The 27,161-nt window shown below is 37.7% G+C and overlaps 1 protein-coding gene across 1 annotated transcript in view; it reads right to left on the bottom strand.

Annotated features, from left to right (window-relative positions):
* ANOS1 (anosmin 1) overlaps positions 1-8,399 on the bottom strand; it is a gene marked incomplete at its 5' end in the record, with an annotated part of 114,962 nt that extends 106,563 nt beyond the window's left edge. Inside the window, one exon of the mRNA XM_040566171.1 lies at positions 8,346-8,399. Coding sequence (XP_040422105.1) covers positions 8,346-8,399 — 54 coding nt within the window. The remainder of the gene's footprint in view (positions 1-8,345) is intronic.
* Positions 8,400-27,161: the final 18,762 nt, after the last annotated feature.

Here is a 27,161-nt window from a genome sequence, read left to right as displayed (position 1 = left end):
CTGCATTTTTGAGATCAGTGTTGAGACTCCTATGCTATTATCCTCAAAGCCAGTGTTGGCACAATTCAGCTGCTAATGACAATTTTGTATCCTTTCTCCATGAAAGAAGGCTGCTTAATCTTTGGCAGGTTATGCACAGCATTGGCTCATCTTTCTCGCTATTCTATAGTTCAAATTTCAAACAACATAATAAACAGACTTGCTTACCTACATTAGCAAGTGGACCAGATACAACTAGCCAGAAAAGCAAGCTCCAAAACTGCCATCCTTTTCTGTGTAACCATGATGAAGACCAATGAGAAACCCACTGAGAAACTCAATGAGAAACTCAGCAGAATTCCAAATCAATGAAAAACTGTTGTTCAGCTACAGACAACCAGCATGATCCTTTACACCCTACCTATTGTAACGGTTCCAGCAGTGGTGATTAGCTTCTGCCAGAAGAAAAATGAAAAGAACTAGATTCTAACCATTTTTCACACTGACAGAAACTTATCGAAAGAACCATTCAGAGTGAAGGCCAACACAACACTTTCCATGAGTCCCAGAGATCTAGTCTTCAAGACAAAAATAGTGTAAGTTGAACAAACAGTGAAAAACGAACAGTAAAAGCTGAGAAACCAAAACTAGTGTCTAGGAAAGGACATGTCCTCTATGTTTCACAGTACCACCCAACAATAAGTAATAGGGGTTAAGTAAGTTTTTCTAACAGCAAGTTATTCTACACCTGCAAGTTTACTTGTCTACTTGGTAACAGCGTATGAGAATGGAAAGATGACCAACTTGATTCAGCATGGCAATTGTGAAGAATATGAACTTTCTTCATTTCTTTTTAACACCCCATGTTTTTTTGATACTTAAAAAACTGCTTTTTTGATACTTAAAAAATAAAGCTTAATATTTACAAATATAGAGCAATACATCAGAGGATTACAAAATACTGTAAGCATTCTTTGGATTTTAACTCTGTTCATTTGTCAGTTTTCAAGACCCTTAAAGAACAAAGGGATTCCTATTATCACAGCACATTTATACACTAATGTGTTTGTATAAACATAAGCACTGAATCACAAAGCTTTCTTCTATTTCCACAAACAAAAATGTCCAGAAACTTCAGTTGAACTATTTCTTAGCTACTTTAGTTTTAATCATCTAACCACTACTGTTCTCTCAGCCCCCTCTACCTTTCTATGGATGAATATAATAAAAAAACAAATCATCCACAGGAATGCAAGGAATAGGCAAAACAACTGCCTTCTTAATTCATATCTGCTCAGGATTATTTTATCTATTCAGTACACCAACGATCTGAGCAATTCCTGTGAACTCTGTTTCTATTAAATGGTTTTACCTTATCTTTTAGTAGATGAAAGAAAAATACTGTCTAACAGATCAAGATGGAAATTTTCATTATTTTTTTTTCTTTTTCCAAAAATCAAAACAGCTATTATCTCACCTCTCATGGCTAGTACTTAAATCATGATTGACTGACAATACCAAGAACCACTACTCCTCTTAAATTTTACAGCTACCCCTATCTTGCTGTAGCTTTCTTGTGTAAATAAGAGTGGCTCAACATACTTTCCAGCAGAGATGTGTGTTTCCAGGCTCAGAAACCTGGAATGTTCCAGCTACTTCAGGCTAATGATCTCTCAAATGCACACTAATATGTTTGATAAAAGTCTCCCAGCATGTGTGCACGGAATGCTTACCATAAGAATGACAGTACTCTGGGCAGGGCAAATCACTGACACCATTTCAGACTGAGTTAGATGCCGGAGGCACAAATTAAAACTGCAAGCTTTCATTTCAGTGGGCTTTGACAGATGGAAGAGTGCATCAAATCTCTAATTGTTTAAACCATTAACTCATCTTTCCACCTGCATTGTCTTTGGAAAGAGCTCAGTTGGAAGCCTGGAACAATTGCTCACAGACTGGATTCAGGAGTGTGCCTTATTCTAAAAAGAGATCAAGGTTGTCTTTTTGAAAGAGTATATTTATTTGGCTGCAGCATTTGTAAACTTATTTATCTTTATTTTCACATTTTCCTCTCAGTCCCGAAAACTCAAAAATAGCCTTTCAGCCTTCCTGCAGAATCAATCAATCAGGGACCACTGCCTTGACTGCTGGGAACAAGAAAACTGTATTGCAATTCACAGAGCATTATGATGATTCACATTTATCTATAGTCCTTGTAAATACCACTGCACATGCAGCTTTAAATTATGCCTGCTGGTCTTTTGACTTTCAGTTGCTTAAAAAAAAAAAAAAAAAACTTGTGTAAGGAACTGTAAAAAAAAAAATAATAATAATAAAAAATCTCTACCTCACAAAGTCTTTTAATATGCCTTTCTCGGTCATTCTGCCCCCACCCCACCCCGGGCCAAAATACATTTTTCACTAAACCAGCATCAATGTAGAACACTTTGTCATTTCATGTTATTCTCACCAGAGTTTGACTCATTGCTGTTTTTATAAGGAAGCACCTGTTATGTGCTCAGCACTTCCAAGCACTTCATAAGAATGGCCTCTGTGCTTATGGAGCTCACAATGTAAAAGCAGACTAGCAAGGACAGAACAGTAACAGTGATCGCATACAGTTTAGCAATACTCACTGTTAATAAAATGACAGAATATATTGGGATTTAAGCACAGGAAGGAGTCTTGTGAATGACAGCAGGCAGGAGTCATTTGGGGCTTAGAAAGCAGAAGTAAGAAAGAAGAAACAGGGCCACAAATATGATTAAGGAACTGGATGCACCATAAGCAGAGAGGCTGAGAGAGCTGGAAAAAAAATGAAGGCCTGAGGGGATATTATCTGTGGGTAAAAATACTTAATGGGGTTGAATGGAGAAGACATAGCCACTTTTCTCAGTAGTGCCCACTGACCAGACAAGAGGCAATGGGCACAAGTTAAAAAACAAAAAATACAATCTGAACATAAGAAAAAAATAATAATGTTGTGAGAGTGGTCAAGTACAGGAACAGACTGCCAAGAGGTTGTGGTCTGTCTGCGGAGATGCTCATAACCCGGCTGGACTGAACAACTGGCTCTAGCTGACACTTCTTGAGCAGGGAGGTTGCACTAGAAAATCTCAAGAGTCCATTCCAACCTAAACAGGTTGATTCTTTGATAGATCTGTAAGAAATAGGTAGATAGGCATACAAAACAGTGACACTAGTAGAGAGAAGATACAAAAGACCACATAAAGATTTTCAAAAGAAAGGTTAAGGAAAAGAAAATTTTAAAACAAGAATTATGTAAAGATTTGAAGGTTAAATTCAACAGCAAATGTGAAGTCAGTGGGGGAACTCAAAACACAACATAAAAGAGTTTATTGATTTTGTACAAAAAGAGCAAGCCTCCAGTGCAAAATTGTTATCCTTGCAGTATTTGAATTGTCCTTGCAGACTGTTTTATTCTACTTCAGACACTCTGCATATTCAACCAATGGGATTTCAAACACTGAACTGTCCTACCTTTTTCTCTCCAGTGGCTGCCATTAAGACCAGAAATAAAAAAAAATTTAAAAGTTTTTTCCAAATGCTGTCAATTAGAGGAAACTTTTCCAGTACAACTGAGGGTTGCAAATTGTATCAAATTTAATTGAATAGCTGTGTTGGAAGCAAGTTTGAATTCTTTAAAATGAAATAAGAGAATAGATTATCATGTTAATGAGATATCAGAGAAAATATGACTAATAGGAGGGAGAAAGGAGGAACAAGACCAAAGTAGGTTTTATTTCTATATCACAGGTAATCCATGTCAAAATATTATTTTACTTATTTTTGCTTTGTTGTTTGGTTGTGGGGTTTTTTTTGTGATAACAGCCACGAAAATATTTTTAATTGCAATATGAAACTTAAGCATTCTGCTATAATGCAGCAATCAAGTCCAATTTGCATAGGTATATTAACCTACCAGATTCCACTTTTAGCTGGCTTCACCTGACCAGACACTAGACTTAACAGAGCTTCTGATCAGCTTTGCATTTCTCTGCTAAACCAGCTGCTGGCTGGATTTTTATCTAGTTGTTCAAGTGAAAGAAAAGAAAGGTGTATCTACTTTTCTCGTTCTCTTCCTAAACAAGCTTTTTATCCATGTGGTACCCAGAAATGCGTGGAGATAACTGAAATATAGATCCTGATCCAATGAATGTGTGTAAAGACATATTGAGCCCAGCCCAAACCAGTCCATTTTGCTTTCCCTCAGTCTTTCCACTTTGCAGCTCCAGTTTCTAATGATGTTGCTAATAAGCCCATGTTCACAATATTCAGCAAATCTGACAGGCTGCTAGTAATCTACCAGTGAACCAAGTGAAGTATAAAAAAATCATAAATTTTAACATTCCTTATCATATCCGAATGGAACCTCAGATTTTGGATTGCTATTACTATTGCAATTGGATTGCTATTGCCATTGCAATAGCAATCCAAAAGCTCTGATATTCACAGGAAAAAAAAAAAGGCACATAAAGTTTTCAAGACTGACCTTCATGCTTAAAATATTTGTTATTAAATTAGTTACTAAGAGATTAAAACAAACAAACAAACAAACAAAACTGTTTCAGGACCTGATGATTACTGGATTAATCAACGTACAAACAGAACATGTGGATGTTTGTCATATACAATACATTATTCTGTATATATAATAATTCTCAAGCACTATTATAATTCTAACCAACCATACCAAGCACTTTCCTTCCGGATAAAGCTGTAGAAAAATGTGTAAACCTTAAAATAAACTTCAACACCAAAGTGTATTTTTTGGTTGTATCTAAAGGACTTTAAAAATATACATATTTTTTCCATACAACTTCAAGAAAAACAAACAAAAACCACAACTCTTAGTCATTTGAGACCACATGACCATGTGTAATTAAAAAAAAAAAGAAAACCAAACACCCACCATAAAGTTGCAGTGAGATGAGCGATCAGAATAAAAAAGAGTAAAACATGAAAAAAGAGAAAGACAAAACTATGCAATAATATGAAGGCCATATGATCAAACAAAACAATAGAATTGCAGACAAAGTTAGACAAAATAACTATGACTTCAAATTTATTTCTAAATAAGTTCATGACCAACTTCACTCACTACAGTGTAAAGGCCAAGTCTACAGTCTTCATGTTTACCTCAATACTCATATTTGCAGTAGAAGCCAACTGGGCAACTGGTAAGATCCCAAGAAAGCCCTCAGTCTTCCACTGAAGTCCGTACAAGCAAAGATGCAGGACTGCATGATGACAGTGAATAAATCAACTACTGCAACCAAAAATGGCAATTTATTTAATGAACATATAATAGTCCTAATTATAAAAGAATATATTTAGCATATTGAAATTACCCATCTAATGTCAAAAGAGGGCATGCGTTCAAGAGCTCTCTTGAGTTTTACCTTGTAAAATAGACCACTGGAGAGATCTTATTAAATTAAATTACATATAAAATCATTGGTGCATATTTTGGTGCTCAAAGTCACGCTTTTGTGACTTGCTCCATTAAAATAACAAAAATAAATAGCCTGTTGGGATGTAGGTAGCAATCTACAGCTGTTCCTGTGAGAGCAACAACCATTTTAGTTCATTAGATTTGCATCTCTTTGAATTAGTAGTTCTCAAAGGTATTCATTTTCAAACTAATGGTTGTTGACTACACTTATATTAGAAGGCAATGATATAATTGCTTGAAATAACTTTAGAGGTACTTCACTGACAAAATGAACTTGAATAATACCTTATAAACAGCAATCTGCTACTCCAGAAGTGTCCTTAAAAATAAAGACCACAGAATTCCATGACGAAAAAATCATTTGTATAGTATGCAAATATTCCAATATTTTTCCCAGTTATTCTATGTACATAAGTGTGTCCACAAAATTTCCAAAGAATTGTATGCCAGACTGGTCTTACTCACAAAGAATAATGGAGAAAGATTTGGAACCGCTTTTTGCCAGTTCAGGTCTAGGCAAACTGAAGCCAAAACACATATCAAAGGTGCTTGCAATGAGGAAAAAACACATGAAAAGCCCTCTACTGGACGTTTTACGATGATAATTTTCGTCCAGGAATTCTACTTTTACAGGCTATATCATTTGTCCTTGGGATGAAAAAAAAAATTCTAAAAAAAATGTGGTTGGTTATGTTACAAGTAAAAAGATGTATTACACTGTGCCTTTTCTATCTTAAAAATATTTTCATGAAAGAATAAAATCATTGAAAAGTTACTAAATTAACTACATCACCTTTTAGTGTTGTATCAGCTACATGCAAATACTTGTGCAAGCAAACAGTGCTTCTGTGTTTCAGAGTCCCTCTGATAACAAAATAACTGCATGTCTGCTGTCACCTGCACCTTACCACAAATCATCTTAAAAACTGTGTCACTAAACTCCACCAGCACAAAAATAAGGTTGGACACTGTGAGAATCCTTTAAAAAAACATCATCTGAGATATTTAGCAAAATCACAGTCACATAAAATCTTTTCACTGACGTGCTGAGAAGCAGTGAAAGGAATTTGCATTTTTAGAAGGTTAACTCCATCTTCTACATGTCTTTGAAAGTTTCAGTTATGTAACACATTTGTTTTATTTTGCATTGCAGAACATGCAAGATCAAATCTTACCTTAAGCATATTTTCCTTAGTTCTGCTAATGTTCAGTTCTGCTAACATTTTGACTAAGTTTATATTTCTTTTTTTTCAAGAAGGCAAAACTGCTTACTTACGCAAAATGTACTACCTTTCTCAGAAAGAAAACATAACATATACTTCATAGTCATGTTACCTTAAGTAATTTAAAACTTAAAGATTCATTACATTTTGTGTTATAAAATAATACTAATTTGTATCATTCACACACTGATTTTAAGAGACTAATATAATATAGGTAACCCTTAAAATAATACCCTTTCATCCATTTTATGTGGATTCTACAAACTTGGGAGTGACTCAGAGAGATGTTCATATAATCTCTGCCTTACTTTAAAAGCTGGACCACTTTTTCTGTATGACTTGTTCCTTGTTAGGCAGGCACAAACCATTGAAAAATCTTTCAGATTAAATATCATGGCAAACTTGATAAGCAAATAAAAAAAAAAAAAAAGAAAGAAAATTACAACAGTACGGGTCAAGACCTCTACACTTTCCTTAAAAGGCAATTCAGTTACGATGAAACAAATTCTCGGCACCCCTTCATCAAGAACAATATGATTTCATGGCAGAAGCACAATTCTTAGCAATGTGGCAGAACTAATAGGAATCATTCCCCTCTCTTCTTTTACCGATGCTGCTATACCCAGTTTTTAATACTGACAAAAGTGGTCAGCTCTGTTTTGTCTTCCTGCAACGGAACAGTCAATAATAAATTGGTCCTTTTCCAATCCCACTCACTTCAATGAAAGCTAGATTCACTTATCAGTGAACCAGTAATCTCACTTCTTAAATGTAAAGAATAAATTGTCATGTTAAAAATCAGGAGTTAGCATCAGTATTTACATAGATTACATTAAGAAAACAATACACTATAATGCTACTCGGTTTTAATCCCACTTGAAATACACCCTTCACAGAATAATTATTGGATAAGAAGCCTAAACTATTGTAGAAATACATTTTCAGAAGAGAGGCAAAAATACTAGAGAAAACTCTTCACCATTTTCAGGTAAATTTCCAAGTCAATGAATACATGCATCTCATCTTCCATTACATTTATGAACAGTCATTGCCTAGAACGTGTAATTCCACTCCAACCCAGAACAGCTCCCAAATCATTGCTGCATCTACGTAGACACCATAGAAAAATTCTTGCACTATCAGTTGACTATTAGCTCACCTACCCTCTAAGCTTTCCAGGTTAATTTGCCAGGATAGGTTTGGGCATCAGTGAAGCCATTGCGGTTTGTATCAAGAGTCACTTAAAAGAAATTCAGTGTCATGCTAAAAATTAAATACCCAAACTGAAAGGAAAGTTCAGTGTTGGCATACCTCGGTGCTACCGAGTGAATATTTTGAAGTGATTGACAATTTTACTCTCATGTTCAAAAACACTGAAACAGAAATGATACATCAGATTTCAGGTGGTTTAAATTTGCTGATAACAGCAGAATTATATTGGCTTAACTACACTTAATGCTTATCCTCAGACATGATTCCTTTGTCCTGAAAGAGCAAATCACCTGGTTTTAATTTGGGATATTTCATTACAGGTTGAGATTTCCAAATAAAGTATAAATAGGTGCTTCTTCAGATTAAGATGAAAAGCGTTTCATCTACAGACAATATCAGAGCAACAAGATAACTTTATAAATGAGATAGGAGGAAAAAAAAAAAAAAGAACATACCTTTGAGCACTGTTTATGATTCTGGCACCAAGCAAGTGACCCATTGTTCTGAAAAACAAATATAAAATACATGAATATTATTATTATTTTTTTTAAGAATAAATCTGATCATCCTAGTAGGTTCAAACAGAATTCACCCTACAGTTCTCTTTAGAGAAGGATGTTGTGTCACAACATTAGTAACAATCCTGACTCCAACTCCCTTGTGTTAAGTAAAAGGCTCAGGCAAGTGTTAAGTGATCTAAGAGCTAAGAAAGCATTTCATCGAGCAAGACTGGTGGAGAACTGATTGAAGTCTCCTTTCAGTCTACCTTTCCTAACACTTCCTATCTAGATTTACCAGGAAGAAAACAAAGGTAACCTCTGTATTTAAGAAATCAATATGCATGAGTAGTGATTCATGAACTGAAAGCCCATTAATTGCATTTAAATATTACACAATATTTAAAATAAATTAACAAGGAAAGATAATGAACAGCCTTGAAGTGAATAAAAAATTGGATTAAATGGGACATAAGTTTACCAAAAGTCAACCATGTCAGCTTTGGTTTAAATTTTTGATAACACATTTCCCAGATCAGGAAACACTGTAGCTCTCCCTTATCTTGACTGCAGCAAGACAAACAATATAGTACCACTTGCAATTTTTTATTTTTTTTAAGCTAAAGGAAACGGGAATATGATGAAAATAGAAAGACAAATATGAAACTGGCATGAGTAACCTCCTGTTCTACTAGAGCAGATTCTAAAGGGTCAAACATAGGAGAGAAAAAATTACAAAAGAGAAAATTACGGGAAACTACAGATATATAACTTTTATCTGTGTGCTTCTAAACACAAGACAAAATTATTCTCTGGATATTCAACAACTATAATTCAGAGGCAGAAATAGATGCATTAGCATGCACTGTACTCAAGCCAACTAGACCAGTCTGAGCACAGCAGTTCTGCTCTCAGCAAGGCGTATGAGCTTGAATTCACTGGCATGCTGCCACAGTGATGAAGCTTATAGTTTGGAGGTGGCTTTGTCTTAGCTAATGTTTGGGGAGATAGTGTTTGTGCATGTCTTCATATATGTATATAGCTATGCCTTCACACAAGCTCCCAGGGTTGTTCAAGTCATTCCAAAAATCTTTCCAGCTGTTCCAGGAGCTTGGCCCCAGCACAAAATAAATAAATAAATAAATAAATAAATAAATAGTAAAAAGAACTAGTATCCCTTTTTATGCAAGACTACACCAAAAAGACCAGAAAGCACAGCAAGTAAAAACAGCATGGATTTTGATTTATGTGGTCCTATCCAATAATTTGTGGAAAATAAAGCCCTCATACAGCAAAGAATAGAAACCAGCTTTTAACTAAGCACAAGTGATTCTAATGATATGAACAGGATATCATTGCTGCTTGTGCTTTAAGCTAAGCACACTCTTCTGTTAATTGCTGGACCAACTAACTTAAATCACACATACACAGAAAAAAAAAAAAAAAGAAAAAAAAAAAACAGATCAGAGAGATCTCTTCTACCCCGAGAGATCAGTGTCTGTCTCTCTGTCTCTACCTTGAGATCAGTGGAATAAAACTTAGTTAGATCAGTCATCTAACTGAGGACACCTTTCTTGCACCACCCACTTAAGACAGTTCCCAAAATATACCAATGGTGAATCATTTCCGAGGTCAATTCAGAATCACCTTCCAAATTTTTCTCTAAGCTTTGGTTAGCAGAAAAAGAAAAAAAAAAAAAGAGGAAAAGGTAACTAGGCTACAAACTTGGGTGTTTCAGCCATACAAGATAAAGCAGTGTCTTCTGCATTTTGAACACTAAGCATGTTCTGAATTTGGTGAGAAGTCAGAAACACAGATTTGGATCAGGCACATTGCAAAATTCAGGAATAGAAACAAAACAAACTTGCATATTACTCTTGCACCTTAAGAACCAAACCAATGCAAATTATACTTCTGTTTTCACTTCTACTTTCAAACTGAATTTTAGAAAACTTCTATATATGACATGTTTTTTCATATGAGCTGTAATGCTAAAAATTTCCATTCCTCTATTAACTAAGCAGCTCTGGGGATAATATACATAAGGACATATCTACTCCTTTCCACTTCTAAACTCACTTAGGAGCGATTTTAAAATTTTGGTTCATACAATTCAATGTCAACGTTTTATGAACATTTGTTTTAACTTCCCAGCAGGTTACTATGTAATCATTACTTGATTTTATAATACCACTTTTCTCTGACATTACTGTAGAATTTAGCTAAAATTGAGATTTGTTAGCATAAGAATAGCTAGCTATGAGCAACATGTCGGGTCCAACCCCTTCAAATAGAGAGACATAAATAGAAGAAATAAAACTTTAGAACAGCCATAAATAACATATGCTAGTGGGAATACTTTAGTATTATCCTCTATCCTCGATGCCATACAAGGATTTATTATCTCCATTTACAGATCTAGCCAACAGTAATGTTAAAACAATATTTTATGTGCTACTTCCAATTTATCCCCCCTTTCTTCTTCATATAAAATGTGACAGACGTAGCTGATTGCAATAACAGATTAGTAGAAGCTCAATGCTTTATTTCAGTTATGCTGCTGCCTTCCACTGAACTAGAAAAAGCACTCCTGCTTTTGAATTATATCTGTTACTTGAGACAATAATGCAGTAAATGCCCAGGTGTGTGGCTCTCCTTCTTCATAATGTTTAATTTCTATGACTGTTTTCTTTTTTCCACTGAAAACTATTATAACTTGAATTAAAAAGTAAGTTTAGCAAAACATAAAAGTACTGTTTAGCAACTTCAATTTCATACAAACATGATATGAATGATCTTTCTTTCACTGTACAAGGTGAAGACAAATTCTACAGGCTTGTGTTGAACAATGGGTTATCAGAGCAAGCTGGAATACTAAATGAACATTTCTCTATTCTCCATCTTAGCAAATGGCTAACCTAAGTTTAAAAAATGTTCATCTGTATTTTTTTTTCTGTTTTTAATCCAATCTACATGGCAGAAACTGTAATTTCAAAACATCAGAAATCTTGTGTTTTATCTGGAGCATTTCACATCCTCCTACATTACATCCTCAGTTATCTCACATCTGTTTTTCTTCGACCCAGTCCTGACCTGACTTACGCCAATTAGAGTTTTGACTTTGACTTTAGTTGTGACTTAACACCACCATGCAGAAATGTCTTTGGGCAAGAGTTAAAAACCACTTTTTCTGTCTATAAGCTTTCCACCAGTGTATTCTCAGGACCACCTTTGTACGGTAAAGAGGAGAAGAAGCTGTGCTCAACTGGGCAAACTGGACTTGGAGAAGAATGGCAGGGAAGTTGCACAGCAGAAAAGGACCTTGGGGTGCATGGTTGACAGCCAGCAGTGTGCTCGGGTGGCCAAGAAGGCCAGTGGCATCCTGGCCTGTATCAGAAATAGCATGGCCAGCAGGACCAAGAAAGTGATTGTCCCTCTGTACTCAGCACTTGTGAAGCCACACCTACAATACGATGTTCAGTTTTGGGCCCCTCACTACAAGAAGGATACTGAGGCGCTGGAACATGCTCAGAGATGAGCGACAAAGCTGGTGAAGGGACTAGAAAAGAAGAAATATGAGCAGCTGGAGGAACTTAGGTTGTCTAGCCTGGAGAAGAGGAGGCTGAGGTGGGACCTTATACCTCTCTACAGCTGCCTGAAAGGAGGTTGTAGCAAGGTGTCAGTCTTTGTTCTCAGGTGAAAAGCACTAGGATGCAAGGAAAGTTGTGCCAGGGAAGGTTTAAATTGGACACTAGTAAGCACTTCTTCATGGAGAGCATGATCAAGCTGCCTAAGGAAGTGAACAGAGACCTTTAGTTGCCATTCCTGAAGGTTTTTAAGAGATGTGTGGACATGACATTAAGGGACCTGGTTTAGTGATAGGACTCAGTAGGCCAGGTTGATGATTGGACTTGATGATCTTTAGGGTCTTTTCCTACCTAATTGATTCTATGATTCTACTTGCAATGAAACTGATTAATTGGTATCTCTAATCAGCTTTATTGGGTTTTATCTCAGGCAAGCATATGCGCATGCTTGCTTTCTTCTGGTAAACAACAAATGTCCTTGGACCTGAACAGTTAAAATAGAAACCTCCGTATTCTGTGCCCTCTCATGCCTTAAAAAAAGTTGTGCAGAGTCTTGAAGATAAAATTACATGTAAAGAGACAATGAAGAACCAATCTTTATCTACAGTCTGCCCCGGGGAAGAAATTTAATAACCTTCACAAGGAACTCAAAACTAGCCTTTCAAGGGGGAGAGAGGGAGAGGGAGAGGGAATTTCCTTCATTTGCATCTTTGTCCACAATTACCTGTTAGGAGATATAACCTTTCTTTTGAAGTGCCAGAGATCAGTTGTGAAAACTTAAGTAGCCATTTAATCTACTATGACAATACATGTATCCCTGCTATCAGTTTTGGAAGACTTTACTTCCCTGCCCAATCTTCAGTGCACTTTTGAGTGAAACTGCTGTCACTCAGAAGTGACTTCTCCTGATGATGTTCCTAATTCTTTCAAAATGACAAAAAAGCAGAAAAATATGCCCCTCAAATGACAGTGTCCCACTGATGTGAAACAGAGCACTTCAGCACAGAAATCAATAGCTGTTGCTGTGATGAATTTAAAGAGACAGGTTCCCAACATTTTCCTTAACCTTTCAAAAACTCAACAGCATGACGTTACATGTTATGTTAAAATGTCACTTACACTCTGCCTGACTTAAATTTCCTGCCTACATGCTCACTAAGACACAAATTAATATAGGGACTTATCTGTGGCAGTGCTGCGTGATCCTAGGTTCAACTCTAATGTGTGGAATGAGGGTGCAGAATGGAATTAACAAATTCAAATTAGGCTTTTCGTTTTCCAAATGCCAAAGCATGCACCTAGGAATGAAATTCAAAAAAGCCTGTACACTTAGTGGGGAGAGATACTAAACCCAGCAGAAAGGAAATGCCAAAGAAAATGTTTCTCAAAGCCTTTCTCGTGAGTATAAACATGAACTTGAAGCAGATATATGAAAAGGGGAACCACAGTCCCACACAGCTCTCCTGGGCTCTGGTATTTTAGTTACCCTTTTGCATATAAATAACTGGCTCACATTTTTATTTGAAAACATGGATGATAAATGAAAAGATGATACTCTTTTATGTAACAGCTAGAACACTTGCCACAGAAGTCACCAAGCAAGAGCAAATTTAAGCACTTATACCCTTTGCAATTACTTTTTAACAACATGTTAGAGGTGAGACTGAAACCTGGCCAGAGAAACTGAACTACTCTGTAGAAATAAGTGAATGAGCAAGGTCATACAGTCCAACGACAAGGTCTGCTTCTGGGAAGCACGACTGCTGCTTAAAAGAAAATTTATGTAAATACATTTTTAGTGTCTTCAGTTCTAAGTCTTTGTCCACTGTAAGTCAAGCTTGAAGATCATCCACTGGAGAAGCCATGGAGAGAAAAGGATTAATATTAGATGATACCATCCATAAAAAAAACAACAGAATCCCAGAAATATTTTGGTTCCCTGACTTCAATCCAGGGAAGATAGGTTCTATGAGCCTATGACATATAAACAAATGCATAAATTTTGTTCCTTCATAAAGTTTCTTATTTCACTGTAAACTATGTCTTAAGGAAAAATTAAATTCTTTGTAAGGAATTTCTGTTGCTTTATAATAGCTCTAATAAGAAATGAAATAGTATAAAGCAAGAATCAAGCATTAGGCAAATGTTACTGAGCAGGACCATTTCTCGCACTTAGATAAACAGGCATGGTGTTTGCATGTACAGGAGCTGTTTCCATTAAAATCATTTAATTAGGATACTTCGTTCCATCCTGATATAAAATGATCAGACTGGTTAGTTAGGCTTTCATCACCTCTAAGCTATATTAAGCCACGTGACAACTCTAGCTACTACTACGAAGCTCCAGGTAATACAAAATTCTGTCATATACTGCAGAAAAAGCAAGCACTTCCAAACCTGAACAATATTCAGACAATTTATTTGAGGATCCTACAGCAGGCATTCACATTTTGATTGTAAGTTGGACAGGGCACTCACATCAACACAGACAGTACCAACAGACTCATCCTGTTCCCTCCTCTGGCTGAGTAGGATGTGGGCCCATGTGAACCTAATGAGGTTTAACAAGCCCAAGTGCAAGGTGCTACACCTGGGTCAGGGCAATCCCAGACATGAGTACAGACTGGGAGAAGAACTCCTTGAGAGCAGCCCTGCAGAGAAGGACTTGGAGGTTCTGGTGGATGAAAAGCTTGACACGAGCCAGCAGCGTACACTTGCAGCCCAGAAGGCCAACTGCATCCTGGGCTGCATCAAGAGAAGTGTGGCCAGAAGGTTGAAGGGGGTGATTGTCCTCCTCTTCTCTACCCTTGTGAGGCCACATTTGGAGTCCTGCATCCAGGTCTGGGGGCCCCCAGCACAAGGAGGATGTTGATCTGTTAGAATGGGTCCAGAGGGCCAGAAAGTTGATCAGAGCGCTGCAGCACCTCTCCTGTGAAGAATGGCTGAGAGAGCTGCGGATGTTCAGCCTGAAGAAGAAAAGGCTCTGGGAAGACCTCATCGCAGCTTTTCAATACTTAAAGGGGGCTTATAAAAAAGATGGAGAGCAACTTTTTGCTTGGGCAGATAATGATAGGGCAAGGGAGGATGGTTTTAAACGAAAAGAGGGGAGATTTATATTGCAATGTTAGGAGGAAATTCTTCACTCAGAGGGTGGTGAGACACTGAAACAGATTGTCCAGGGAAATTGTGGATGCCCCATCCCTGGAAGTGTTCAAGAACAGGTTAGATAAGGCCCAGAGCAACCTGATCTAGTGGAAGGTGTCCCTGACCATAGCAGGGGAGTTGGAACTGAATGATCGTTAACGTCCCTTCCAACCCAAACCATTCTATGATACTGAGATTATATACACACACACCTGCCACATGGATCCCAACAGGGCCTAGGCTCAGACACTTGCTCTGCCCAGTAGCTACCCCTGGATACCAGTCTTCACAGTTTCTGGCAACCAGACAAATGAGGCCTCAAGCCGCAGCCCCACTTCAATTGCTGGCATGGCCCATCTCACATGCACACAAGCAAATACACACAGAGCAGACTGTGACTCCCACTATACCCAGCAGCCAAATCCTTTGGTCTTGCTCTTAGAGACTTGGTACGACCCACCTAGAGATGGCCAGGACTCTCCTGGTCCCCTTTAGTCAGCTCTCTTGTGCTCTCACCCCTAGAGAGGCACATTTACACCACGCAACTTCACCTACCCACCAGCTCGTCCAGCTTGCTCTTCACAAGCGCTCACACACCTGGGCTCTGTCCAGCCTCTGACTCCACAGACAAACAGGCTCTGTAACCCAAGGTCCCTCTCTGAGACTGGCACGTGGCTTCACTCACTCAGGTCTCTCTACCTGCTGTCACTCAGCACACAGGCACTCCAGCTCACAGTCCCAGCCCAGCTGCTGGCACCCAGACCTGCATTCATTCCAGTCACTGGCACCACAGACACATGGGACCTCAGCCCTCTGTTATGACTTCAGTTGCTGGCACTTGGACCACCATATGCACATGCATGCACAGAACAGACTCCCTCACCCAGGAAGAGTTAAGTAATTTAATGAGAAATTAGGAGAGCCTGTGCTGACCAGGTGCAGGGCATGAACAGACAAGCTTATCACTTATTTACACACATCCAACCCTTTTTATCTCCTTACCCCTCCACTTCCTCAGAGTATGTCTTGCGCAATCCTGAAACACATTTCCCCTGCACCCCATAATGTGTCCCACACCCCAGGCATCAGCCCCCTCAGTTCCAAAGGTGCCCTGGCATTGCTGAATCTTGATGGGTCTCATGCTTGGACACAGGGGCTGAGGTTCTCCTGAGACAGTCCTTGGAGGCTCCAAAAAGGCCATCTCTCCCTTTGAGTCCTTAACCTAGGTTCCCATCTGCTTTTGGGACTCTCTCCTCCTCCCCTGACCTTGTGGGGATGGGCATTTGATAGGTTGATGGCTCCTGTGATGGGTCTGGGAGTAGCTAGGCAGGGTGTGATTTGGGGTCCCCCACCTGCCATTGTCCCTCTGAGCTCCTTTGTGGGTGTGCAGACAAGCTTTCATCACGTACCCTAACAGCTCATTCCAAAGTATTTCATAGTCACAGAGAACCTAACCAATTTCCAGATAGCACGTCTCATATTCAAGGGGGAGGGGGAGGGGCAAACCACCGTTACTGAAACAAAAGTGTAAGAAGTGCATGAGCAACTAGTGGCTCATTCATATGTTTAGACTTTCTTCTTGATATTCTCTGTATTTTTTCTACTTCTGCTTACACCATTTTGAGGTGTACGGACAAGAACACTGAACATTCAGAAGGGGTCTTAGCATAATTTATGCAGTATCTTCAATTTTATTTACTGTTGTTTTTTGAAAATCCTTAGGTTTTAGCTTAGTTTTGATTGCTCCAGAGAATTTAGCTGGTATATTCCCCTTTGTTACATGTTAGGATGTTGTGTGCCAAGTGTCAAGGCCCTGAGGACACAAATAGGCCTTAACTGCCCTGCCCTGACCCACCACCCAGAAACCCCAGTTCAGCGGGGCTGGGGCCATCAGTCCTTGCCTGAGCTAAGCTGTAGGTATGCCTGTCTCTGGCCCTGCCTCACACCAGTGCTGTAGGTCACCCCTCCTGGATGTACACTGTAGCTTGCCTCTGGCACTGTCTCCCAGCTGGACTTGAGTCCCCATGCTGAAGCCTTGTGCCCAGCCACCCGGTCTCCTTCTGCCCCTGTCTGGAGCCCCTGCCTGCCCCTGGCCCCAGCTCATCCCATGCCTGGGGCTGTCACCAGCACCGGTTGCTGCCTGCCCTGTGCAGGCCCTGGGGGGCTGCTTCTCAGAGAGGGCACGGCCTGTGCTGGGATCACCCTCAGGCCCCAGCTCCCTGACCCCGAGGGGCAGCTGCTCCTTGCTGTGGCTGAAAGCAGGAGACTGCAGGTTGGGCTCTATAATGACCTTAATTTTTTCCCTGATGCATAAAGAATGTTCCTTAGACTTTGATCTCGTTAACAAAAATGAAAACCAAAATTTCAACAATAAAACCAAATAATGATTATCCAAACCTGGCAAAATAACAAAGCATAACACCTACCACCAGAACAATACCAAAAAAAAAAGCCACTTGACAGGACTCTAACATGAAAGAAGAGAACAAACACTATGTAGTAGATATTAGTCATTTTTAATGTATTACCTACCCATCGGGCAGGCACTTGGATAACTTTATGGTGAGTGTTTTACACAAAAACTTTTGTAGAAATAGAGTTAAGGTTAACTATGTATATATATTTCCACTGTGATCCTATGAGTAAATACAACAGATTTAACTTTTTTTTTTTTAAATAAACCAAGTGACAATATTCTGAAAATGAAAAACAGAAAAACAGAAGAATGCATTTTGGAACAAATATATGCAGACCTTCTGTTACTGTAACCAGTCGCCATGGTCCCTCACAGACAAACAAAATGTACATCCTCCTCAGCAGAATCCATTTCTATACTGCAGACACTTGTACTGTAGAAAAGTAAATGTTGTTTACTGGTTAACCCAAAGTGACTAAGTTAAAGAGGTGACTGAATGTAAGAAACAGTTACAAAACTGGTCTGCTCTTAACAGTTGATTCTGGTGACATAACTACTGTTTGTAAAGAGAAACTAAAATTAAATCATCATGGAAAACAGCTTGACTAACACTGCTGTCTAATTTTAAACATCTGGATTAACACCAGCAAATGCATATCACAAATAATTTAATCAAAGTATCAGTAGCACTAGTATTTTTAGAAAGTTTTAAGTTTTCTTTTGGATTTACACTTATGCCGCCATCACCTGTAATGCACTAGCTCTGATCACAGTGATATGGCAGGCTCCTGCTGTGGATGGGTGGGTATGAACAGAACTGTATTGACCTAAACCTTGCATTGATTATTTCCCAAACAGTTCGTGCAAAGTCATCTTCAGCCTTCATTTCTATTAGACTGTCCTCACTGAAGTTTACATTGAAATATGTAAAGCCACAACTTCACATGCACCAAAAGGAAAACACAGAAAAAAAAAAGAGATAAAGATCAGAGTAATTATGAAAAATAATCAAGTAAAATCAGCAACCACCACCTAAATTGTGATACACACCAGCATTCCTTATAAAGCTGTCATCATGGGTAGGTTCCTAGAAAGACAGTGAGCAAAAATCCAAAGGTCATTACCAATGAAACAACAAGAGATCAGTAGTTTTGAAAATATAGACTATGCATAGCTTTGATTAACATTGCATCTCCAGTACACAACACCTTTCCTCTTTTCACAGTAGTGCCTTCTCAAATGGATGGAAAAACTGCTAGATAAACACAAGCTGTAAAAACAAACGAGCCACAGGAATCCTGGTGTCTCCATTGCACTCGTGAGTTATGACTGCCTTCTTGTGGTTTCACAGACTTCAGTGTTACCACTTCTAAGACTGATCTCAACTGAGTTTTATTCTATGTAGCAGAAGTTTCTATCAATCTATAAAAGAAACCAGACCTAAATAAACTTCATTTCACTAAGCAACAGGGGAATTAAAGACAATGACACTAAGATACTAGAAGTAAATTCAGCATCCCACACTAATGCATATACTTGGGGCCAAACCCTGCACACATTTCTTGGGGTTAAGTAATCCAGTTGAAGGGAACAAAATCTAATCTAATAGCATGAATATGAAAAGTAAAAGACATCTTGTTGACTATTTGTTTCTAGGCTAAATTTCAAAACCCTCACCATTCCAAAATGCTTCTTAATGTGCCTTTTCTCTCATGTCATAAAGCAGATTTTGCTATGCAAATTAAATAACAAGATAATAATAATATATCCTGGCTCAAAAATAATGACACAAAGGTAGCCCACTGGGAAATTAGCATCAAAAGGAACAAAAGATGTTCTAAAAATTATATTGTGTTTTGTAAAAGTAAATATTAAGTGTAGACGTGATTTTTTTTTTTTTTAAGTGTATTTGAGAAAACATGATTTACCAAAAAAGACAGTAATATTCCAGGTTTCAGAAATGTGTGCATGCTACTTTTGTGCTAACTTATCTGACTTTATAACTGAAAATGACAGTCCATGTGACTATTCTGTGTAATTATAAGACTACTGAGTAGTTGGGTCCCAACAGTATGTGATGTGCTACGCTTACCACAGGCTGTGTTCGCCTGCACTGCCTACCAGCCAATCATTCCGGAATCAGCTACAAATACCCCAGGGTGTCTCCACACTAGGAAGTAGTGTGAAGCACAGTAGCACATCTGTTGAGCAAAACAACTGATGTTGACAGATCTAATACTTGCACTATATGTATGCCAACTTCCCTTTCCCTTCAAACTTGTCCAGTCCCATGAACTCATGTCCATAAACTGCTAAAGTAAATTAGGTCCCCCTGGAGCACCTCTTCCAGTTATGTTCATCCAGAAGGAATCTACTGCATGACCTCTCAGGTTGGTCTATGAAAAAGAGGATCATGTAGCTCAGGAGACTTACTCTAAATGCATACTCTGATTCACATAAAACATTAACATGTAGATGCACTTCGGAAATTTCCAACACCTCCCACAAACATACAAGAGAAGTATTTCATTTCAGTCCTTCCTACTAGACTAGATTTTCCTCATAAGCCATCTTTTTTCACGACCATTCAGGGCACAATTCCTTTCTGGACCTGCAACAGGCTTAGGGTTCTGGTGTCTCATGTCCTTAAGAAACTAAACATAAATGATAGGGTAGCAACCCCATATTTTTAGATCATGTTTATTATAAATAGTTTATAGTTAAACTATATGAACATGGGATACTCCATGAAGCTTGCATTGTGGTGGAGTCATTTCTGATTATAAAACTGCTAAATGCATGATACTACATACTGGTCATGTGATATTTTCCTGTTTTTTCTCTTATTCTGTCCTGGTATCTATGGGAGGGACATCATTAAATAGTACACTTGTATCTTTGATACAAAATACATGAACACAGCTGCCCTTATCAAAATTAACAGCTCTCTGGTACCCATTTTATTATAACTCAAATATCAGGCAACATCAAATTTTATGCTCATATTCTTGTACTTAAGGTACCAATTATTTCTGATATAATAGCATGAATTAACATGATACGTTTCAGGAATTTATTTATTTCCTTTCTCTTATTACTAGTTTCCAAGATACTAGATATTTCAAATATGCAGTAGCAGCCGTATCCACCACAAGCTGATGGATAAGTATATTTTCATTTCCATTTAAAAGAAGAAAAAAAAATTCATTCCATACAGTGCCTTTCTCAACAGAATAAAGTGACAAATATCCCCTATCCTATTCTAGTTATCTTGATAAATTATGAAATTTCTCCTTTTTAATCAGTGAAAGGCAATAGGCTCAATAAACATCATTGCCAAAATACATACTTTGTCTCAATGTCCAAAGTTCTTTCAATATTGTAAAAGTATGTAGAAAATTGTAATCTCAGCAGTAAAAAAGACAACAGCACAAATAATGATCATACAGATTAAATACGCCTTCTGAAATTTGCCTACAATTATATATTAATAGTTCCACTGATCTACTCATAAAGTCTATTATTGAAGTGCACAGCAAAGTTCTCAGAAATAACAAGTGTCAAAATTCATACAGTCCTTGTAGCTCTAGCAATTGTTTAAAACAGTCTTTTTGTTTTTTTTTTTTCCTCTTTCTATAGAAGTCTAGGCTCAGTGAGTGAAGTACACTTCATCAGACCTGCGATTTCCTAGAAACATTTACAAAAGGTTTCTGTGGTCATTCAGGAATTATATAACTGTCCAGATCAAAATGACCCATTGACTCATAAACAGCACAGTCTATCTTCAACCTGAATAAAAACCAAGACAATATTGTTAACATACGCTCAGAAAGGGCTAACTCAAAGAAACATATGTCAGCCACACAAAAAAACAGCTTTTACCACAACAGTTAAAGCAGCATTTCAGGAAGAAGTCTTATTTCCCAGACATTTTAATTGCTACCGTCTTTCCATACATCTGCCTTGATCGCAGACATTACAGGAAGACAGGCAAAATGTAATGGGTAGAGTTTAATTAGCCTATAACTTTATTACCTCAACTATAAAGCACAACCCAACAACTAATCACACTGTGCAAGCTAACACTCTTCCCTCCACTGCTCCTATTGGTTTGGCCCTCAGCCTGTTCCTCCCCAGCCCAGCTCTCAGTTCCGTGGAAAGCCAACCCCCAGTACCGCCACATTCAGTCAATAACAAAGACTAGTGGATGCCAGTCGCGTTCTGGTCAGATACCTCATATAACATCAGATGATGAACGTCCTCCTTATTTAATCATGTAACAAAAAGGGAAGCCATGACCCCTTTTCCCTGACTTTAGCTCAGTGCTGCTGTCTCCCCAGCTCCCAGACCTGTAAACCCTGTTCATATTTGTCTGCAGACTGCATTTTTACTCCCATCCTATTTTAAGGGACTGCAACGGCTCCCAGAACAGCAAAGGTTGCAAGGGCATTGTGTTGACAATGGATGAAAAACAGGCATCATGTGAAGGAGCATACAGTAGGGTGGGAAGTTTGAGTCTTTCCCTTTCCACTTGATACTAGCTGGGGCCCTTCTATCCTGCAACGCTGACAATACATTCCTGCAAAAAGAGGCAGACTTTTAATGCATGTTACAATAGATACAAGCCACTTCTTCAGTCTCCTTATGAGCTTTTTCCAGCTTGTTAAGAACTGTATGCCATACGAAACATATGCAACTGCTACAGTCCTGTCTTCTAGACCACCCTGCAACCAACCTTAGATTGTGGAAGGAAGAACAGATGAGAGGGAGAGGAAAACAACATGAAGTGTTATTATTTGAAAAAGATACAAGACACTAAAATTATTCATACAGTCTGAGCTACAAAGATATTAACTGGATCTTTCTACAGAGATCTTCCACTGAAAATTGTGAAAGTTGCCTCACCATATGATAAACTTTTCCACAAACAAAAAGCCTGTCATGTGCCAGTTTTCTAGTATACAGTCTGATAACTAGCTAATGAAGACATACCATAAAAAGAAAATAAATCTCTTTTCAAGGCAGGACTGCAGCATTTGTCATTGACACATGTCTGGTTACCAGAGATATAGCTGCTATGCAGAGCAATCATTTCCTGACAGGTATATCGTGTTTCAGTCATTTCTGCCATCAGGTGAAAGAGTTTAAAATTAAGACAGCTTAATTTGTGTTGTAGATATTGAAAGACTTGTAATATGAGAGGTGTCAAAGCTCGGCCTAAGTTCCTATCCAAGCTACAGTATTTTAAAGCCCCAGTCAATGTAAACAATTGGATGTGGACTTTTTCCACAGAATTCCACTGGAAGGATAACAGAAGCTCTGAAGCCTATGATTATCTATCTTCAATCCACGCTAACAGACACAAAAGAAAAACATGATAATGCCCATATTTTATGAGTTTAAGCATCTACAAGTGTGTCCATATTTTAAACATCTACAACTGAGGTTAATACCAGTTATCAACATCTTGAATTATCAGCAGGTTTTGTATAACAAGTTTTTGTCTCTCTTTCTTATATCATTTATTCTTGCAAAACTGTCAGATATTTCAGTTGTTTCATCTTTGGAAAGTCCCAGATATTTCTGGCATGCTCCAGGAATTCTATCCCTATTACACTGTCTCATTCCATCTTACTAGTCTTCTCACCTGTGCAAAGCAATTAAGAAAGACAGTGAAGTGAAGTGGGGTGTGGTACTACAAATATGTTGATAATACTCAGGTTTGTTTTTCATTGGACTGAGGAGCTCTGCTTGATTTGCTTTCTCAGTGGGAAGGTCATGGATGAGAACAACTTGACTGAGGCTCGATCTATAACAGATGGATCTACTAGATATGAGTAAGCATCTTACGGGCATGAAAATTTGACATCTGCTGCTATTATTAAGAGGATAAGCCATGCCTGTTGATGAAGCTTACAGGGATGCCATGGAATCCCTGAGGGCACCTGGATATATAGAGTAACAATCAGTAACTGGACAATATCTCATTTTGTAAAAAAAATACTTATTTACTGTCTTTAGTGGTACTCAGCTCTGGTTACATCAAAAAATTGTTTCTACCTTTTCTTATGATTTGAAGGAATTGCTTCTAAAAAATTTATCTTAATTTGAAGTCAAGATATTTTACATCTAGCAAATAACTGGCAATTCGGTTTTACTTTATCCTAATGGCATAGTAACATTTACTACCACCCTGAATTGTAAAAGATGATGTCAAGATGTATTAAGATGGTATTTAACAAATCTAAGTTAATTGTCTTTAAATAGTATAATGGGAATTTTATTGTTTTTATCTACAAATTTTGATCAGATATTTCTAGTATATTTGACACTGTTCTAAGATTATTTCAGTTGAAACCACTAGAGACATTACCATCATCTGTAGGGATATCAAACTCAGGCCAGCAATGAGAACTCCAGAAAAAAAAAATCTGTATTAAACTGCTAATTATATAAATGGAAGTGTTGATAAGTTTCATTCAGAAATGTGAAAGATCTCCAGCTAAAGAAAAAACAGGAACTTACACTACATCCATGTGTAAAGCTCTTTAGTCTTTAAAACTGAGTCATGCTTTCTATCCCAAAACAACAACAGACAGTATATCCTTCAGAAAACTCATTTCTTCATTTGTTCATTTCTTTCTACAATCTGGAAAATGGCTGAGGTTTTGTTTTACTTAAAGTCTAGTCCACACTGCTGCTCTTTTTTCTATTTAAGAAAAATAGTTTTGAACACTGGGAGGAGGCTTGAAATAACTATTAGTTGCTGTTAAACATTTAATTGCCACTTATATTACAGCTTCAGTGCTGTACAGTGCACAAATGTATCTGCGTGTTGTTCTATAGTTAAAATTTTTCACAAGATGAGCTAATATGCTGCACATGCAACATCAAATGCATTTATACTCTGGATCCACTAGATAGAAAATACATGAAATTTAACAGAAGTCTACTGTCTTTCACACTGCTTATTCAATTCTTTTACTCAAAATCCAACAATAAGCTGCTAGTTCCAGAAATCCATGTCCTCTTTCCTTATTTGTTCTGACAAGTGTGTCCCATAGCTGATAGCAAGTACTATATGAGGCGAGTCATACACCTCATTAACTGGATGATTTTTACCTCTTTCTGTCAGTTTGTCTAACCCTACATGTTCTTTCCACCTATTGCAGATCCAGACTGACCAAAGTTTGGCTAATTCATGATCTTTACATTAAAAGTTACATAGAAAGACATCTCAAAATGGGGAAAAAAGCCTCAAGCTTTCCTACATCTAGTTCCTTTCCCAAAATTGCTATGGCTCAAATGTCAACATATTATAAACTCTTTATGACTAAGAAAAATGGGGGCAGATAATGATGTGCTTTATTATTGTCTAGCTGTAGTTACATAGTAATGTGACTTTGTTGTTTCCAAAGGAATTATAATCATCTAATTAAATAAAAAACACACAAACCTTGTTGAATTGTCTTCCAAAAAAGAACATAAATTATAAAAAAAAATCACTGAGTCACTGTATTAGAACACATTATTATTATTGTTCTCTCTCCTTCCTTGGCTTTCAGCTATTTGCTGCCTTATGTATTTGTCTATCCACGTACAAAATCCCAACAAATCCAAAGCCTTACAGCACATGGGTTTAATTAATGAATTTACAGTGTCTAGGACCAAAGAAAGCCCAGAGGCTTGACTGGAATGTTCCTGTGGTACAAAGATATCATTAACAATTAAAAAACATTATCAATTAACTGCAAATGATGTATAGACCTGTATCTATGATCTAAAGTATGAGATGTTCATATGAGTAAAGTACACATTCTTTTATTTAATATAAGTCAATGTGAAGATAACTCCCCAAAAGAATAATCCATAAAAAGGAAAAACATAACTATTCTTATAAATTCCAAGAATAGGAATGAAGGTTGAACTACGTTTACACTAGATTAAATAAGCACATTATTCTCATCCAATCTTTACCATCAACCTCAATCTCCGAGGAAGACACCTTCTCCAAAGCAATTATTTCCCTCACATTATCTTATTACAAGATCCATGGCAGCTGCAACCCTCACAAGAAGCAAAAGCACAAACTCTTCACTACCTTGTCTAGGTTTGTGGTTTGAGTTGTGACAACGAGGGAAACTACGGTGGCAGTAGTTTCTCAAACTTCTGACTAGAAAGATAACCTTGCAGCAGACAGTGACCAACATTGTGCCTGGGGAGGCAACTAGGCTTTGCCTAGCATATGAGAACACACCACATGTGCAGCTCTTCTCTCATCAGATGACCAAACTTACAGTATATGTGCAACACACTAAATCCAGCACTTCTGAAAATGTACAGACTACATGCACCAGAAGATCCAAAGCTTTTCCCAAAGAATTGGGATCGCTAATTAATCCAGAATACATCCAAGTAAGTCATGGTATTGACTCAAGAGAGCAGGCTGCCATCATCAGAACTTATTTCCAGTTGAAAACTCTCCAGAGTAACTTTTACAAGTTAACAAACAGAGTGATGTTTGGAGAGCAGGAATTGTTCAGAAAGCTAAAGCAGCCTGTTCCTTTGACACACTTTTCTCACAGTCCATCAGTGTGATATGACATGGTCTGTAGGGATGACAAAAGTGAGAAGCATGCTACCAACACCCGGACACAGGTGAACTGCCTTCACCCTCCCAAGGTACTTTTATTAAAAAATTGAATGAAAACCAGGTGAAAAGAAGCTAGCCAAAGGTCACCACAGTTACCTGGACAAACTGTACGCTTGAGCATCCCTGGTCTAGAACAAACAATGTTTATTTGCCTGCATTGGATAGGCATATGACATGAGCACAAATCACCTAAACCTCTGTGGTGAATTTTCTTTGAGGTTTTAAAACTGGATGAAGACAGAAGGATATTCAAACCACGTTTTAATTAAATTACAAACAAGAATAATTAACTTTTTTAAACCAGGTAAAACTCAAAGCAGCTCAGAAAAAGCTGAAACAAAAAAATACTTACAAACAACTCTTCCTTTCTGTCTGCGCGGGGCAGTTCCCTATTTCTAGCCCTAATTTGAATTAATTGTGTCCCAGTAAAATCTATATACTCCTAGACAAATTCTCTGTCCAGCATTGTCTTCCCTTGTGTGTGCCTACTGGAATTCACCTTTCTCCATCTTTCTCACTTCTGAGACTCTCTCTCTTCTTTTGCTTCTCATGCAAGTTTTGGGGCCATATCTTCCTCTAGTAATCTCAGCTCCTGCCAGGGTATTCACTCCCTTTGCAGAGGGAGTCAAGTAACTTCTGTTTTAAAAGGTGATGATGAAAGATACAAACCAAGGTAGGGGGAAGAAAACCATGCAGTGTCCGTGGTAAAATAAATTACTTCTTTTTTGTGTGTGTGTCTGTGTGTGAAAGATGTATTTTCCTGGATTACATTTTCAATTCATAAATATGTTTGCATAATTTGGACGACATACTTCTTTGACAGGCTAGATACACATTGGTAAAAATGCACTTCACAGAAGTCAATGGAAATTTTTATATAAACTTTGGGCTAGGATTCTTCCCCAAATCTGGAAATATCTGATATTCTTTTTGATGGATGAAAATTAATGTATGATTCTTTTTAATCAGAGATG

The sequence above is a fragment of the Cygnus olor genome, chromosome 1 (genome assembly GCF_009769625.2).
Source record: "Cygnus olor isolate bCygOlo1 chromosome 1, bCygOlo1.pri.v2, whole genome shotgun sequence".
Taxonomy (NCBI): Eukaryota; Metazoa; Chordata; class Aves; order Anseriformes; family Anatidae; genus Cygnus; species Cygnus olor.
Note: the sequence above shows the minus strand (reverse complement) of the source record. Positions and strands in the feature narration are given on the sequence as shown.